The 18,330-nt window shown below is 35.3% G+C and overlaps 1 protein-coding gene across 1 annotated transcript in view; it reads right to left on the minus strand.

Moving 5' to 3' along the window:
* Nucleotides 1-18,330, minus strand: part of POLK (DNA polymerase kappa) — a 77,542-nt gene that overhangs the window by 15,285 nt on the left and 43,927 nt on the right. Inside the window, exons 4-8 of the mRNA XM_082624122.1 lie at nucleotides 18,064-18,216; nucleotides 8,884-9,015; nucleotides 5,568-5,721; nucleotides 1,790-2,029; nucleotides 502-626 (exon numbers count right to left, since the gene is read on the minus strand). Of these exons, the coding sequence (XP_082480248.1) occupies nucleotides 502-626; nucleotides 1,790-2,029; nucleotides 5,568-5,721; nucleotides 8,884-9,015; nucleotides 18,064-18,216 (804 nt within the window). The remainder of the gene's footprint in view (nucleotides 1-501; nucleotides 627-1,789; nucleotides 2,030-5,567; nucleotides 5,722-8,883; nucleotides 9,016-18,063; nucleotides 18,217-18,330) is intronic.

Genomic DNA, 18,330 nt, shown 5'->3' on the forward strand with positions numbered 1-18,330 from the left:
TTATATATTTTGATATAGCCTTTCTTCTGAGCGTTGAAAATGTTTATTTAGATTCACTAATATACATTATGCTGAGTCAGGAAAGCAAGCCCTAGAACATCAAATAGTGTATAGTACAATTATTATTTTTTAAAAAGCATATATATGCAGAACAATCTAGAAGCTGTAAAAAAAAATAAAATATACCCTTTCTATAATCCCTGAGGGATCATGTTACCGTTTTAAAGATGGTAAAGTATTTGGGTTTTTTTTTTCTGGTCAAAAACAATTAAAATTCTAAATCTTTTCAACAAACTTTTCAACAGCCAAGCTTCCTAAACCTCACTTTTAGGACTTCACAGAAAGATTTCTTCAAGTCCAAATTAAATCATCCATTATCATTCTTGCTTGTTAGCTATCATTTTAAAAAGTTTCTGAAAGAATGATTACTATCATCCTAAATAGTATTTTTTCACAACACCAAGTATATATATAGATGATAAATTTTGCATAAAATTTCACCTTTCTAATGGGTAAGTCCTTGATGAAGTCCATCACAGCTTGTCTATTAGGGAGAATTTGGTATTGTCCATTTGGTTTATTCTTATCACTGCATACTTTCGCTAACATTGTATTTGGTGCAATGCCTTAAAAGAAGAACACTCTGATGACTCAAAGAACATGATATGTATGACTTTAAAATATGTGATAACAACACAGAAAAAAAATTTAATGCAAAAATTTGAAATGATGTGGAATGCTACTTTAAAAATTACATTTGATTACTATCTGTCTCCCCAGGGCTTGCTATGGTTTTAGGAAAAGGAATTGTATTAGTTATTGTGGCAGCAGAAATGAGGAATATTTAAATCTCCATGGTATTTTAAAGTCTAAGAGTAATTTCTGAGTTTGTGATATTATTAGTTTACTTACTATATTTAGTAGGAATACAGGGCTGTCTTACAGAAAAGATCGAGAATATAATTTAGGATGGATGTTTACTCTTTGAAAAGGTCTTCTGTATAGATTATCCACATAAAGAAAAAAAATCAAAGATTCTGTTTCCAGTATATTTAACACAATGATAATGAAATGCGTGTATCCTTTTTATGCTACTCACAAAGCAAATTACCCCTTTTCAGAGATGTGTTTTATAATTTTTAGGTGTCTTAATGATTAAGATAACTTGAAATAGGTATATTCAACTATGATCATCAAATAGTTCAATTTTTATACACATCTTTCTAAAATTTATTACTTATTCTCATGCTTTGGCATAGGAAGAAAAGACTAACCCAATCATAATATGGCTTTCTTAAGATAATCTAGGGTCCTCATGAATATCAGTTTCTATGCTAAGACACAGTGATACCCTCATGAGTTATTGGCATATGTAAAGCTCTTTTTCCCTTCACCAGATGATCCTAGATTGCTATGTTGCTAGTTGGTGTTTTTTCCTGTCTCATCCATATTTTGTGTGGACATATGTGGTCTCTCTTGCACTGTAAGTCTTCAAAGGGAAAACAAAGTATTATGTCCAAAACCAATTAAAATATATTTTGTGTTTCAAAAAAGATAGCTACATGAGCTTTATGATAAGTTTTTGCTTTGGACACATGGGCTTTTGTGCTTAATTCCAATTTACCTATAGGTTCACAGTATTCTGAATAGGTGTATTGTCAGAAGTTAATAAAAAAACAGCTAAGTAAAATGTTACTCTACACTTTATAGTGAGAAACTACTAATATTACACTATGTTAGCTAGTCTGAAAATTGTAACTATTGGAACCATCAATATCCTTTTAAGTACCTGCACTGGCTGTCAGTGTAGTTTTTTGCTCGATTCTGAAACGAATTTCCTTTACCACTTCCTCAGCTGATGTTCCAAAAACAATTGAGTTTTGGAGTATTTGAAGATTATTCAGTTCTTCAAAGTTCACTTGGAAAGGATTTCCTGGGGACTGCAAATCAGGAGGACTATCTTCAAAAAGTAGAGGAGAGATGGATCGTTCCTGCTCACGCAGTTTATTAACTTCCTTTCCTGGTTTATCTAAATTATAAACAGGAACAGTAATTCATCTTCATTTTTAAAAGTACATACCTCATAAATTAGGTTTCCCTACAGTCTTTCTAAAGACGAATCTAGTTTAGTTTTCTAAGAACCAAGATCAGAAATGTTAGCATTTATATTTTTAACTGTTTACCAAAGAAAACACTGATTCTAAGTTTTTCTTAAAAGGAATATTATCCATTTCCATTGTATACATTTTAAAACGAAATATCTTATGTAAATCTCACTAATTTTTGTACTGAAATTAATTGAAACCCAGAATTGGAATTAGATTCACAGTACTTTTTTCTCAAAAAGATGAAAGGTTTCTTACCTTTACTCATCTCTAGAGGAAAAAAAGAACCTTCTTAAATTAGAATTTAGGAATAAGGAAAAAGGTGTTAAGCAACATAGAACAATTATGCCTGAAAGATAAATTTTGCTTTTGGAGGGGGGAAAAAAGCCTAAAAATTTTTTTCATTCATGGAAGAACTTTTCAAATGTTAAATAATCTGAATTTTCTTCTTTCAAATGCTGATTTTAATTTTGACTTGTTTGTTTATAAAGTATCACTTTTACTAAGAGCACATTTGAAATAAATAGAAATTACTTCTGGAAGTTATATTTCTTTAAATATATAAATTCTTAAGGTCTAATCAGATTAACCATGGTCCAAGTTTAAGAGCGAGAAGCCTTTGTTATTATCAAAAGGCAGCAAACTAATATTAATATTAAAAAGTAAAGTAAAAAAACTAATCTGGTTATTATTTCATTTTAGTTGCATTTTTCATAAATGAACTGTGAAATACACTTAAATCTATACAGATACTAAAAATGTCCTTATGAACAAATCCACTGAAGACTTTACTTTCCGGGCTTAATGGGGGAGAAATCAGTTGAAGTGTAAAATTCATAAAAACTAAGATTAACAACAAGCTTTCTCATCCATTTCATAATTTTATTACATATAAATGTTTTCCAAATTAAGGTAAATACAGATGCAAAAATTAAATTTCTAGTTTCAAGACACATATACTTAAAAAATGAAGTTGGCCTTTTCAAAAGATTTTATAAAGATAATATAAATAAAATGACAGACACTTAATAAGTTTCAAATTTTTAAGTATGTAATATGAATTAAGTTACAGACAGGTATTTTCCAAATCTGAATTCCCAGGCCATATACAAAACAAGCCTTATTTTCAAACTTACACCGGCTGTTATTTATGTACTTTAGTTCCTTTCATTTTCCATTATCTGGTTTTAAAATGCAGAGCAATTCAGGGGGATTAAGACTAAGGCACAGCTGAAATGGTATTTACCTGGACCCTCTTTTTCCCAACTAGATGTGTGAAAGTCAAGGTAAAGAGCTACGGAAAACCTGCAGGCCACGTAAGGCACGTTCACAACCTCCTTCTGCAGTTCCTTAGGCCATGTTTTGTACCTCATGCTTCTATTACACTGCCCTCAGGTGAGTCACTGATAGTAGGACACTACAGTAGAAAGCAAAGCATATACTGTTTTCAGGTTCATTGTTTAGAGCCGCTGCTGAATGGTGTAGTTACCGTTTCAATCTGTCTACTTCTCTGTGAGGCCTGGCTATGCAACCAACTGCTGAAGTGGTTTCTTATTCGCTTTCTGAAAGAAATATCTTTATAAGCCTCATAACTGAGGTGATCAGCATATAAAAGTTAGGTTTCTTATAATTTGAAACAGTAGGATTAAGATCCCATCTGGATGGCAAGTGCTAAAAAGTATACAGTACAGTATTTTAGTTTTTTACATTGCCTGGCACCATCTAGATTTATGAGAGAATAAACATAAAATAATAATAATTATTATTTTATTTCTTTACAGACTGCGCCTTTTAGAAAAGGGGCAAACAGCAGAAAAATCCCTTGGACTTTAGAGGAAGGTATATCAACCACCTGCCACGACTCCAACTCACTGTTGACAGCTTCTCTGGGCATAATGTGAAATCAGACATGCCTGAAAGTCCAGCCCACAGGGACTTATATATGAAAAAAAAAAGTTAAACTATTTAAATTGCTTAAGAATATGAAATACATGAAGAGGCAAGTACATAAATAAATATGTTAAAAGCAACAGATATTAAAAATTCACATCCTCATAATGAGTGTGGACATATAGTAAATGAAAAGAACAGTAGTAGAGAATGAAAACATTTACCTTAGTCCCAACATAATTTTTTTATAACATATTGTGAAAGTAGTTATTATAGGTGACCCTCAGGGGATGCTTTGACATAACTATTTAATGGCTCCCCTCCTTTCTCCTGTGAAAAGTAAGGAACTAACAAAGTAAGATTTTAAGCAAAGTGACATTAGACTTTGTGTGTCACTTCCTCAAACAATAAAGTTATATTAAGAGCAAAAAAGCTTTTGCTCCAAGCCTCTGTGTCCAGAAATTATGTTTGTTTATTGTTTAATGTTTCTCTTAAAGAGAAAGACCTACCCCATTAGAGCTCTAAGTAAGGTAATAAAATTATGATTCGATGTCCATACTAAATTTGCTCCAAAGATGTGAGCCCCAAACAATGGTAAAGTTAGAAACTTATGGCATTGAGGATCCACCATTTTTGCTTCAGGGAAAGTTACAAAGAGCTTCCCCACCACAGCCTGTCCCCTCTGAAGCAGTTAATGAGTTGTACACATGAAACATGGCTATGGGTTTTGAGCAAACCCTCTATTTCTACCTTTTCATCCAGGTGAACTTTGCTCAGGGGTCCAGGGCAGTGCTGGCATTTGAAGTAATCACACCTCTGACAGAGGACTGAAAGCAGTATGTGTATTATCTGCATGATTTTTGGCATTGTTTTGGGTAGGTAATAAGGGGCTCATTTGAAAAAAACCTTGGGGTCATAAAACTTGTTTCATTATATATAAAAAGAATCAAAATAAGATCTAAGGCCAAGAAGGGAGTTGGGGAGTCATTAATTTCGGCAAGGTTAAGAACAGTAATCACTGTATAAATAGATTATAGAAAATTTGGGAAATAAAAAAAAAACCCATCCAATGTTTTGATATGTTCGAGGCTAATTAAAAAAGAATCTATTTTCTATTATCAGCTGCATAAAAAGGCCACCATAAACAAAGAACCTCCTCAGATTCAAGGCAATCCAACCCCTGGTTAATTATATCTTACGGAAAAAACTGCTATGAAGTTACTTTGTTTAAGGACTCTGCACACTCTTAAAGTCTAGAGATTTAATAATCTCATTTGGTTTAAAAGTGGCATTCCACACATTTATCTCAGAAACCCCACTTGGTTGTGCCGTGCAGCTTGTGGGATCTTAATTCCCCAACCAGGGATCAAATCCGTGCCGCCTGCAGTGGAAAGTGTGGAGTCCTAACCACTGGACCACCAGGGAATTCCCTGATTTTTCATTTTTAATACTTTTTCATAATAAAGCTATATTTATTCCTGCCCCTATGCATCCTAATGAGTTAATTGGTTAATTCAAAGGATTTTTTGTTTGTTTTTTTTCTTAGTGTGAACATTCTAATAAATTGCTTACCATTTTCTAGAGAGTTCCCTGTTTTGATGAAATACTTCCTTTTGTCCTCAGGCCAATTTTGTCTTTCCTCTAAATGCTTTGTTATATTCACATAGGCTTCATCAAGACTCGTGGCCATAAAATTGGGATCATAATCAGCAAGTATTTCCTTAACCTTCGAAAGGAACAAAATGGTTTAATTTTGCTGCCAAAGCAAAACTTGCCACATACAGCTGATAAGAAACATTAATATTCTTACTTTGCAACTATAGTAAGGATTCTATAATCAATAGCTCATGGATTTAGAGAATAAATAATTTACTGCTAGGGCAAGTTTGTCCAAATTCTCTTTTGTATTAAAATAGATTACAAAGGCAGAAGACCATGAAATAGCTTCATTTGATATAATCTCTATTTAGCCACCTATATCTATATATAATAAGTGATTCAAATAAACAACAACATCATTCTGATAGGCCCATAAAAAATGGTTAAGCAACATAATTTTAGGTGGCAAGTCAAAAGCAGAAGTGGGAACAATAGGATCCTGCTCTCCTTTACTTTTTACAATTGTTTTTGTCCTTTTTTTTAGGTAAGAAGTGGATTTATTTAGTTAGTTATTTTTAAATTTTATTTACTTATTTATTTATTTCTGGACTGCGTTGGGTCTTCATTGCTGGGTGCGGGCTTTCTCCAGTTGTGGCAAGTGGGGGCTACTCTTCATTGTGGTGTGCAGGCTTCTCATTGCAGTGGCTTCTCTTGTTGCGGAGCACGGGCTCTAGGCTTGCAGGCTTCAGTAGCTGTGGCGCATGGGCTCAGTAGTTGTGGCTCGTGGGCTCTAGAGCACAGGCTCAGTAGTTGTGGCTCATGGGCTTAGTTGCTCCGCAGCATGTGGGATCTTCCCAGACCAGGGATTGAAACCATGTCCCCTGCACTGGCAGGCAGATTCTTAACTACTGCGCCACTAGGGAAGTCCCGAAGTGGACTTGTTTAGAGAGAGACACACTCCACAGACAGAGTGTGGGCCATTTCAAAAGGCGAGAGCGGCCTTGGGAGAAACACACTCCACAGACAGAATGTGGGTCATTTCAGAAAGTGAGAAAGGCCCATTTTTGTTCATTTTAAAAAGGAATAATCTTACATGAAGGTATTATGTTGCTTTAGAAAGTAGTTCTACTCCAATTAATTATAATATGTCCATAAAACTCCACTCAGTACACACATTAATGCATGTATTCATTCAGAAAACAAAAATCAGGATTTAGAATGGAAAAGATGACAAAATCTGTAGTGTAAGCCTGTGTCTATATTAAATGATGGGGAAAAGTCTGGAGTTGCATCTTGGGATAAAAGAAATATGTAAAGAGATCAGAATCTCTGCATGATTCCAGAAATGCCTTTTATATAAGATAGTTTTATTATATGAAAGTATGATTTTTTTTTAACCACTGAAGTATTAGCTGAAGTTAGAGGAACTGGTTGCCAAAATAATATGTATATTGGAAAAACATACTTGCTGAATTATGTTATGTTTCACCTAGTGTTTAAAAGCTGTCTGCTGTACCATGAGAAAACTTTTTTTGACATTTTATAAAAAGAAAGCATTTTAGCTTAATATAATTATGAACAGCTGAGTCAAAGGTAATTTTAGAAAATGGTGACATAAAACTTGGCCAAGCTTTACTCAGAGAGTACCTTAATTAGCTTTGTTCTTGTAGAAGAAACCAATTCTACAATGTGCTCAAATGGAATCTTTCTAGTGAAAATGAAACTCTGGAAGGTCTGTAGTTGGCAGCCAACTAAGATTATTCTGAATGAGAAGTACTCTCTGGAGACAATGAATACTCACTAACTTCCTTTACATAGGATACTGCTTTAAGAACAAAAATAGACAGACTCCAGTAAAAATCAAGCATTTAGGCTTGGAGAGCAGTTAAAGCTATTCCATTCTTTTTGTATAAAACAAATATGGTTTTTTCTTAAACGTTTAAACCAAGCCATAAATATTAATGTATTTATAATCAGTGAATTTGCACTGTAGTTCATTTACAGATAAGAATCCATTTGTCATCTGCAAATAAACTAGCTAGATCCTGATTGAATTTGAAGAAAGATTTCTCCATCTTATGTAAATAACTAGAGAGAACTAAAAACAATTTAGTTCTCATTGTCATACTGTCAGAAGTTTTACTGAGTTAAAGCAGAAGTTAAAAAAATTCTTGCAAAGTCTTTGAAGGATTTTCAAACTTATTAAAAGCTTATAATATTTATGGTTGGCATTTTATCTCTACTTAAAAATACAGTAAAACAGATAAGCAGTAACCTGTGTGAACCTGCTTCCCGTTCCCCACCACCTCTGCAGATGTAGGCACAAAAGCACTTGCTTCCACAGGCTGTTTTTGAAAGAATTTTTAAAAACTTTAAAAAAACTGGGGGTGGAGCATCATTTTGATTTGGGGGAGGTTTCACTGCTAGGGGAAATGAGGTGGAATACAAATAAGAAGAGTGAATCTAAAGACAATTTACGAGACTAAATGGTAATAATGGCCAGAGTTTTTAAGTGTTTCAATTCAGAGAGTAGGCTTTAACATACTGCATTTTGCCACAGTATAAAAATGTTTGAGGTCATATACTAAAATTTCAATTTATGACTGAAGTTTTAGCAGTGTCATGATAGTCCAGTTGTTACCACAATTAGAGAAAAGGGCAGTTTTTCATATATGACAGTTTAGGCAATTTTAGTGAATAATCAAATCTTTATTTTTCAGAGAATCTTTTCAAAGCAATAGATTATTCCCCTTTTTCTTTGATTACAGCCTTCTGGATATTAAATGCTCATAAGCACCTTCCCTAGATTATGGGGCAAGGAGAGCAGCTAATCAAAATAAGTTAATTTTGTTACTGTTTAAAAACATTGATAAAAAGTTTATTCAGAAAAGAGCTTGGAATTAATGACTTGGAATTAATTCTGTAGATTATAAATATAAGGTGATTCTAGAAGAAAATGTACATTGCACATTAACAGAAAAATAGCTAAAGTTAATTTAGGTTATAAATAGGGCAATTCAGAGTTTTCTGGGGAGATAAGAGTTTTCTATGCAGACAGAAAAACACATGGAAAAGCAAAGAACTGGGAAATAGAAGAGTGTATTCTGGACACATATGCAGCTCAGTATTTGACATATAAGCTGAGGAAGTGGTAGAAGGGAGACTTGAAGGGATAAGCTAAGGGATAAGCTAAGGCTAAATTCTGATATGCTACAGTATTTGGACTTGACTCTGTAGATGATAGGAAATCATCAGAAGGCTATAAGTAGGGGTGAGACATCAGACTTACCTCTCTACTCACAGCTCGGTATTTGTCAAAGTTTGGGGGCACTATAATAAGTTGTGGGCAGAGTCTTTTTGCAATGAATCCTGGCATGGCTGCACGAACACCAAATCTCCTTGCGTGGTAATTCGAAGTAGACTGAAAAAAATGGACCACATGGGGAAAAATATTCAAACCTAAATGGACATATTGATCGATGCTTTCAAAAGAAACATTATTGATGTGCATTTTCAATTCAAGGACATTTCTTTTATAGGCCACTGTCTCAAATCAAGCTTTGATTTTATCCTGTTGTGGTATAACACTATGACCCTCTCCCACTGCTGTACCATATTTATAACGTGACGTGAGGTAATAAGCAAGACTGTGCTAATAAAAAGGTTCTCTTATGTTTCCAGTAACTAAACTTCATTGGTTTTAATGCATACCTGTAATATAGTATATATAAAAGTTTAGATGATAGTGGGTGATGTTACATTAAAGTAATAATATAGTAGTAGTCAAGTAACAGCTATAAAGCAATATAGTACAAATAATATAGAAGTTACAAAAAGTAATAGTATGCAAAGTAATGGTATAGTATAATAGTATGGATTTGGAATTTTGTAAGTTTTTGATCTAGAAAAAAAACAAAACAAAGTTCTAATATATGGTCAGTTAAATTAAGTCTCAAACATGAAGTGATTAAAGCATAAAAGAACTTTAAAAATTAAGCTCTATTTCTTAATGCTTGAATATCTTTTTTGGTGAAAACATTTTGACTACGAGATGGTACTAAACAATTATGAGAGTGTTGCAGCAAAAATAGAAATGAGACTTTTGTTTTCTGATAAACAAGGAAAATAAGGAAACAATGAATAGGCTGGGGAAACAACATAAACAGGACTGAAAGAGTTAAGCAATCTTGATTATTCTTTAGCTGTTACTACTAACAAACACTTGTAGCTAGACTTGTCCTTCACAAAGCTGATTACTCTGACTCCATACAAATTACCCTTTGCACCTGGCACTTCCTCTCCCCCTACATTCCCTTGTAGCACTCTTCATTGCAGAAAGAAGGTCACGGGCCAATAATCACTGTCACCAGACCCAGTTGCTGAGCCTCCTGATGCCAGCTTTGGCCAAGAATTTGCAGAAGAAAAGAAATGCAAGACCTTCATTACTTTGAGCCTTATCACCTACCCTAGACCACAAGCCCCAGGCTATACAAACTTCCCCTATTACCCAGGGAAGGGGCACAGCTCTTGAGGTGCTACCCTGCTGTGTTACCCCCTTTGCCTGGCAAAAGGAATAAAGCTACTCTTTTCTACTTCCTCCAAACTCTGTCTCCATATTTTTTATTTGGCATTGGTGGACAGGGAGCCAAAATTTTGTCATTGAGAGTAAAAAGAACATTACTTATTAAATCCTGTTGATGAAGATACCTGACAACAATCTAGATTAATGTGGCAGGCCATAATACCATTTAGAAAAAACTAATCACAAATGGAATCCTTGGAATCTCAACTGAAAATTCAAAGAAAGCAAACAAAATCTGCCAAATGAAAGCATTATTTCAGAATGATAATATAAATTTGCCATTAATGGTTTTCAAATGGTGTTTAAGAAATCTTGATAGTATTCAAAACTATGCTAATCCTTGGTCAATATTCTGGACTAGAAAGTACAGACAGCACTTGAAGGACAAACCAATGCTTTAAATATAAATAAATCTAATGGAATTGATATGAAAGCTAGATCTACAGTAGAGTACAAACACAATTTTAGATATGACTTCCTTTAACTTTGAGGTTTGTGGGGGATTATAAATCACAGCCACAGCCTTTTACAGTTCCTCCTGTCAAAAGGTGGGTTCTGGTTCCTCATACCAAGAGACTTGGTTGTGACTTGCTTTGACCAAAAGAATGTGAGGGAGTGACATTATGCGAGTCCTGAAACCTAGGCATTAAAAAGTCTGCAGCTTCTGGAGAGATTGGTTCAAGATGGTGGAGTAGAAGGACGTGCGCACACTCCCTATTGCAAGAGCACTGGAATCACAACTAACTGCTGAACAAACATCAACAGGAAGACACTGGAACTCACCAAAAAAGGTACCCCACCTCCAAAGACAAAGGAGAAGCTGCAATGAGACAGTAGGAGGGGCGCAATCACAGTAAAATCAAGTCCCATAACTGCTGGGTGGGTGACTCACAGATGGGAGAACACTTATACCACAGAACTCCACCCACTGGAGTGAAGCTTCGGAGCCCCACGTCAGGCTTCCCAACTGGGGGGGTCCAGCAACAGGAGGAGGAATTTTCAGACAACCAGACTTTGAAGGCTATCGGGATTTGGCTGCAGGACTTCTACAGGACCAGGGGAAACAGAGACTCCACTCTTGGAGGGTACACACAAAGTAGTGTGCACATCAGGACGCAGGGGGAAAGAGCAGTGACCTCATAGGAGACTGAGCCAGACCTACCTGCTAGTGTTGGAGGGTCTCCTGCAGAGGCAGCAGGGGGTGGCTGTGGCTCACTGTGGGGACAAGGGCACTGGCAGCAGAAGTTCTGGGAGGTACTCCTTGGCGTAAGCCCTCCCAGAGTCCGCCATTAGCCCCACCAAAGAGCCTGTAGGCTCCAGTCCTGGGTCACCTCAGGCCAAACAACCAACAGGGAGGGAACCCAGCCCCACCCATCAGCAGACAAGCAGATTAAAGTTTTAGTGAACTCTGCCCACCAGAGCAACACCCAGCTCTACCCAACACCAGTCCCTCCCATCAGGAAGCTTGCACAAGCCACTTAGATAGCCTCATCCACCAGAGGGCAGACAGCAGAAACAAAGAGAACTACAATCCTGCAGCCTGTGGAACGAAAACTACATTCACAGAAAGACAGACAAAATGAAAAGGCAGAGGACTATGTACCAGATGAAGGAACAAGATAAAACCCCAGAAAAACAACTAAATGAAGTGGAGATAGGCAACCTTCAGAAAAAGAATTCAGAATAATGATAGTGAAGATGATCCAGGACCTCAGAAAAAGAATGAAGGGAAAGATCGAGAAGATGCAAGAAATGTTTAACAAAAACGTAGAAGAATTAAAGAACACCTAGAAGAATTAAAGAACAAACAGAGATGAACAATACAATAACTGAAATGAAAAATACACTAGAAGGAATCAATAGCAGAATAACTGAGGCAGAAGAATAGATAAATGACTTGGAAGACAGAATGGTGGGATTCACTGCCATGGAACAGAATAAAGAAAAAAGAATGAAAAGAAATGAAGACAGCCTGAGAGACCTCTGGGACAACATTAAACACAAAAACATTCGCATTACAGGGGTCTCAGAAGGAGAAGAGAGAGGGAAAGAACCCAAGAAAATATTTGAAGAGATTATAGTCAAAAACTTCCCTAACATGGGAAAGGAAATAGCCACCCAAATCCAGGAAACGCACAGAGTCTCAGGCAGGATAAACCCAAGGAGAAACATGCCAAGACACATACTAATCAAATTGACAAAAATTAAAGACAAAGAAAAATTATTAAAAGCAACAAGAGAAAAATGCCAAATAACATACAAGGGAACTCCTATAAGGTTAACAGCTGATTTCACAGCAGTAACTCTACAAGCCAGAAGGGAGTGGCACGATATATTTAAAGTGATGAAAGGGAAGAAACTACAACAAAGATTACTCCACCTGGCAAGGAACTCATTCAGAGTAAGCAAAAGCTTTACAGACATGCAAAATCTAAGAAATTCAGCATCACCAAACCAGCTCAACAAAAAATGCTAAAGGAAATTCTCTAAGTGCGCAACACAAGAGAAGAAAAGAACCTACAGAAACAAACACAAAACAATTAAGAAAATGGTAATAGGAACATATTTATCAATAATGACCTTAAATGTGAATGGATTAAACGCTCCAAACAAAAACTCAGGTTCGCTGAATGGATACAAAAACAAGACACATGTAAATGCTGTCTACAACAGACCCACTTCAGACCTAGGGACACATACAGACTGAAAGTGAGGGGATGAAAAAGATATTCCATGCAAATGGAAATCAAATGAAAGCTGGAATAGCAATACTTATATCAGATAAAATAGGCTTTAAAATAAAGAATGTTACAAGAGACAAGGAAGGACACTAACATAATGATCAAGGGATCAATCCAAGAAGAAGAAATAACAGTTATAAATATATATGCACCCAACATAAGAGCACTTCAATACATAAGGCAAATGCTAACAGCTATGAAAGAGGAAATCGACAGTAACACAATAATAGTGGGGGACTTTAACACCTCACTTATACTGATGGACAGATCATCCAGACAGAAACTTAATAAGGAAACAAAAGCTTTACATGACACAATAGACCAGATAGGTTTAATTGATACTTATAGGACATTGCACCTGAACATGGCTGAATACACTTTTTTCTCAAGTGCATGCAGAACATTCTCCAGGATAGATCACATCTTGGGTAACAAATCAAGCCTTGGTAAATTTAAGAAAATTGAAATCATATCAAGCATCTTTTCCAACCACAACACTATGAGATTAGAAATCAATTACAGGGAAGAAAACGTAAAAAACACAAACACATGGAGGTTAAACAATACGTTACTAAATAACCAAGAGATCACTGAAGAAATCAAGGAGGAAATCAAAAAAATACCTAGAGACAAATGACAACAAAAACATGACAATCCAAAACCTATGGGATGCAAAAAAAAGCATTTCTAAGAGGGAAGTTTATAGTAATACAATCCTACCTCAAGAAACAAGAAAAATCTCAAAAAAAACCCTAAGCTTACACCTAAAGCAACTAGATGAAGAACAAACAAAACCCAAAATTAGAAGAAGGAAAGAAATCATAAAGATCAGAGCAGAAATAAATGAAATAGAAAGAAAGAAAACAATAGCAAAGATCAATAAAACTAAAAGCTGGTTGTTTGAGAAGATAAACAAAATTGATAAACCATTAGCCAGACTCATCAAGAAAAAGAGGGAGAGGACTCAAATCAATAAAATTAGAAATGAAAGAGGAGAAGTTACAATGGACACTGCAGGAATACAAAGCATCATAAGAGGCTACTACAAGCAATTCTGTGCCAATAAAATGGACAAGCTGGAAGAAACGGACAAGTTCTTAGAAAGGTATAACCTTCCAAGACTGAACCAGGAAGAAATAGAAACTGTGAGCAGACCAATCACAAGTAATGAAATTGAAACTGTGATTAAAAATCTTCCAACAAACAAAAGTCCAGGACCAGATGGCTTCACAGGTGAATTCTATCAAACATAGAGAAGAGCTAACATCCATCCTTCTCAAACTCTTCCAATAAAGTGTGGAGGATGGAACACTCCCAAACTCATTCTATGAGGCCACCATCACCCTGATACCAAAACCAGACAAAGATACTACAAAAAAGGAAAATTACAGACCAATATCACTGATGAATGTAGATGCAATAATCCTCAACAAAATACTAGCAAACAGAATCCAACAACACATTAAAAGGATCATACACCATGATCAAGTGGGATTTAACCCAGGGATGCAAGGATTCTTCAATATATGCAAATCAATCAATGTGATAACACCATATTAACAAACTGAAGAATAAAAACCATACGATCATCTCAATAGATGCAGAAAAAGCTTTTGACAAAATTCAACACCCATTTAGGATAAAAACTCTCCAGAAAGTGGGCACAGAGGGAACCTACCTCATCATAATAAAGGCCATATATGACAAACCACAGCAAACATCATTCTCAATGGTGAAAAACTGAAACCATTTCCTCTAAGATCAGGAACAGGACAAGGATATCCACTCTCGCCACTCTAATTCAACATAGTTTTGGAAGTCCTAGCCAAGGCAATCAGAGAAGATAAAGAAAGAAAGAAAGAAAACAAATTGGAAAAGAAGAAGTAAAACGGTCACTGTTTGCAGATGACATGATACTATACATAGATAATCCTAAAGATGCCACCAGAAAACTATTAGAGCTAATCAATGAATTTGGTAAAGTTTCAGGATACAAAATTAATGCACAGAAATCTTTTGGATTCCTATACACTAACAATGAAAGATTAGAACGAGAAATTAAGGAAACAATCCCATTCACCATTGCAACAAAAAGGATAAAATACCTAGGAATAAACCGACCTAAGGAGGTAAAAGACCTATACTCAGGAAAGTATAAGTCACTGATCAAAGAAATCAAAGATGACACAAACAGATTGAGAGATATAGCATGTTTGTGGATTGGAAGAATCAATATTGTGAAAATGACTATACTACCCAAAGCAACCTACAGATTCAATGCAATCCCTATCAAATTACCAATGGCATTTTTTACAGAAGTAGAAGAAAAATCTTAAAATTTGTATGGAGACAAAAAAGATCCCAAATAGCCAAAGAAATCTTGAGAGAAAAAAACAGAGCTGGAGGAATCAGACTCCCTGACTTCAGACTATAGTACAAAGCTACAGTAATCAAGAAAATACTATACTGGCACAAAAACAGAAATACAGATCAATGGAACAGGATAAAAAGCCCAGAGAGAAATCCATGCACCTATATGGTCAACTAATCTATGACAAAGGAGGCAAGGATATGCAATGGAGAAGACAGTCTCTTCAATAAGTGGTGCTGGGAAGACTAGGCAGCTACATGTAAAACAAACACCCCTAACACCATACACAAAAATAAACTCAAAATGGATTAGAGATCTAAATGTAAGACCGGACACTATAAAAGTCTTAGAGGAAAACATAGGAAGAACACTCTTTGATACAAATCACAGCAATATCTTTTTTGACCCACCTCCTAGAGTAATGGAGATAAAAACAAAAATAAACAAATGGGACCTAATGAAACTTAAAAGCTTTTGCACAGCAAAGGAAACTATAAACAAGATGAAAAGACAACCCTCAGAATGGGAGAAAATATTTGCAAACGAATCAACGGACAAAGGATTAATCTCCAAAATATATAAACAGCTCATGCAGCTCAATATTAAAAAAACAAACAACCCAATCCAAAAATGGTCAGAAGACCTACAGAGACATTTCTCCACAGAAGACATACAGATGGCCAAGAGGCACATGAAAGGCTGCTCAACATCACTAATTATTAGAGAAATTCAAATCAAAACTACAATGAGGTATCACCTCATACCGGTTAGAATGGGCATTATCAGAAAATCTACAAAGAACAAATGCTGGAGAGGGTGTGGAATAAAGGGAACCCTCTTGCACTGTTGGTGGGAATGTAAACTGATACAGCCACTATTGAGAACAGTATGGAAGTTACTTAAAAAACTAAAAAAACATAATAAAAACCCAGCAAAAACCATAATTCAGAAAGATACATGCACTCCAATGTTCACTGCAGCACTATTTACAATAGCCAGGTCATGGAAGCAACCTAAATGCCCATCAACAGACAAATGGATAAAGAAGATGTGGCACGTGTATACAATGGAATATTACTCAGCCATAAAAAGGAACAAAATTGGGTCACTTGTAGAGACGTGGATGGACTTAGAGACTGTCATACAGAGTGAAGTAAGTCAGAAAGAGAAAAACAAATATCATATATTAATGCATATATGTGGAATCTAGAAAAATGGTACAGATGAACTGGTCTGCAAGGCAGAAATAGAAACAGAGATGTAGAGAACAAACATATGGACACAAAGGGGGGAAAGTGGGGATGGGGGTGGGATGAATTGGGAGATTGGGATTGACATATATATACTAATATGTATAAAATAGATAACTAATAAGAATCTGCTGTATAAAAAATAAATTAAAAAAAAAAGTCTGCAGGTTCTGCCTTTGCTTTTGTGGGATCCAGCAACTATGTAAGATCTTGTGTTAGATTACAAAATGATGATGCACCACATAGAGTGGAAAGCTCATAGCTGGAAGCATGTTAGTGAAGCCTTTTTGGATCCTTCAGCCCCAGCTAAATAGGCCCAGCCAACCCCAAATGGAGTAGAGATGAACCATCCCCACTGTCCTCTGCTCAAATTACAGAATCATGTGCATAAATGGGTGTCCAGTAAGTACTGAAGGGGTTCATATACATAATTTCACATAAATATATGGTGAAATATATTCTTAATAAAATTAAATATATTTTTTTCAAATATTAGTTGATGATTTGTAAGAGAGGAGAGTATCCTTTCCTACGAACATTACTTTGGAACCAGGATTGTTAGTTGCCTGCATACTTGTGGGAGCAGAGATAATGAACAAACAGATTATAGTTTTATAATAAAATAACTCAGGAATCAGGTTAATAGTTATCTAAGGCATTGAAAGGAGTAGAACAGGAAAGAACCTTCCTTATTTCTTTTGTATTTTTTTAATACCAAAACCCATATACTCCAGTTGCTGTTTCTAATTCCCAACACATCTTTAGCTACACAAAGCTATCCTGGTCATCTTTACCTACTATGGTGAGGGTGGCAATAAGGAAAAGCAACATAGTCACAGAAGTGCAAAGGTTTCAAGTCATGGAAAAAAACCACTTAATTACAGTACTTACCTTAATAAAACATGTTACTCCAAAACTGGTGCTGGCAAACTTTTTCTGTAAGGGTTCAAATACTTTAGGCTTTGCAGATCATATGGCCTCTGTTGCAATTACTAAACTCTGCTCTTTTAATGAAACAATAATAAATGAATGGGTGTGACAGTATTCCAATAAAAATTTTTAAATTTTTATTGGAGTATAGTTGATTTACAATGTTGTGTTCAATAAAATTTTATTTACAAAATAAGGCAGCGGGCTGGATTTGGCCTGTAGGCCATTGTTTGCAAACCTCTGCTTTAGAATAACATTTCCTTTTCTTTCTTTTTCTATTCTCTTTAACTAGAACAGTTACTTAAGAAAAATATAATTTGCAACAGAAAGATACAATGCCACTCTACCATTTACCAGGTTTGTAACTTTGGGGACATTATTAAACCCCTCTCTGACTTTGTTTTCTTATCTGTCAAATGGAAATAAAAATTTGTACCTCAAGTGATGTTGAAAGGATTCAGTAATTGAACACATATAAATACTCTGATTGAACTGGTAGAACTCAATAATCTTTCCCCTTTGTGAATCAGTAAGGATTACTTGAATATGAATATGTCATGAACTTCCTATTTGTCTTTGATCTTTATCTACTTACCAACATACTCACTGATCCTACAGCAATGGGTTTATCCTTCAGTTCTGGATTGTCCCTCATTTCTACAGCTGCATAGAAAGCATCCATGTCAATGTGTACTATGGTATTGTTCAGATCCCGGCTGTGTTCCAATTCCATTGCAAATCTGTCAACCTTAATTTTTAAAAAGTTAACATACTTTAGACAACACAATATTGAAATACCACTAATCATAACACTAATCTTTTTTTTTTTTTTTTTTGGCCAAGTGACTTGTGGGATCTTAGT

This window comes from Mesoplodon mirus, assembly GCF_964341445.2.
Source record: "Mesoplodon mirus genome assembly, chromosome: 5".
NCBI classification, from domain to species: domain Eukaryota; kingdom Metazoa; phylum Chordata; class Mammalia; order Artiodactyla; family Ziphiidae; genus Mesoplodon; species Mesoplodon mirus.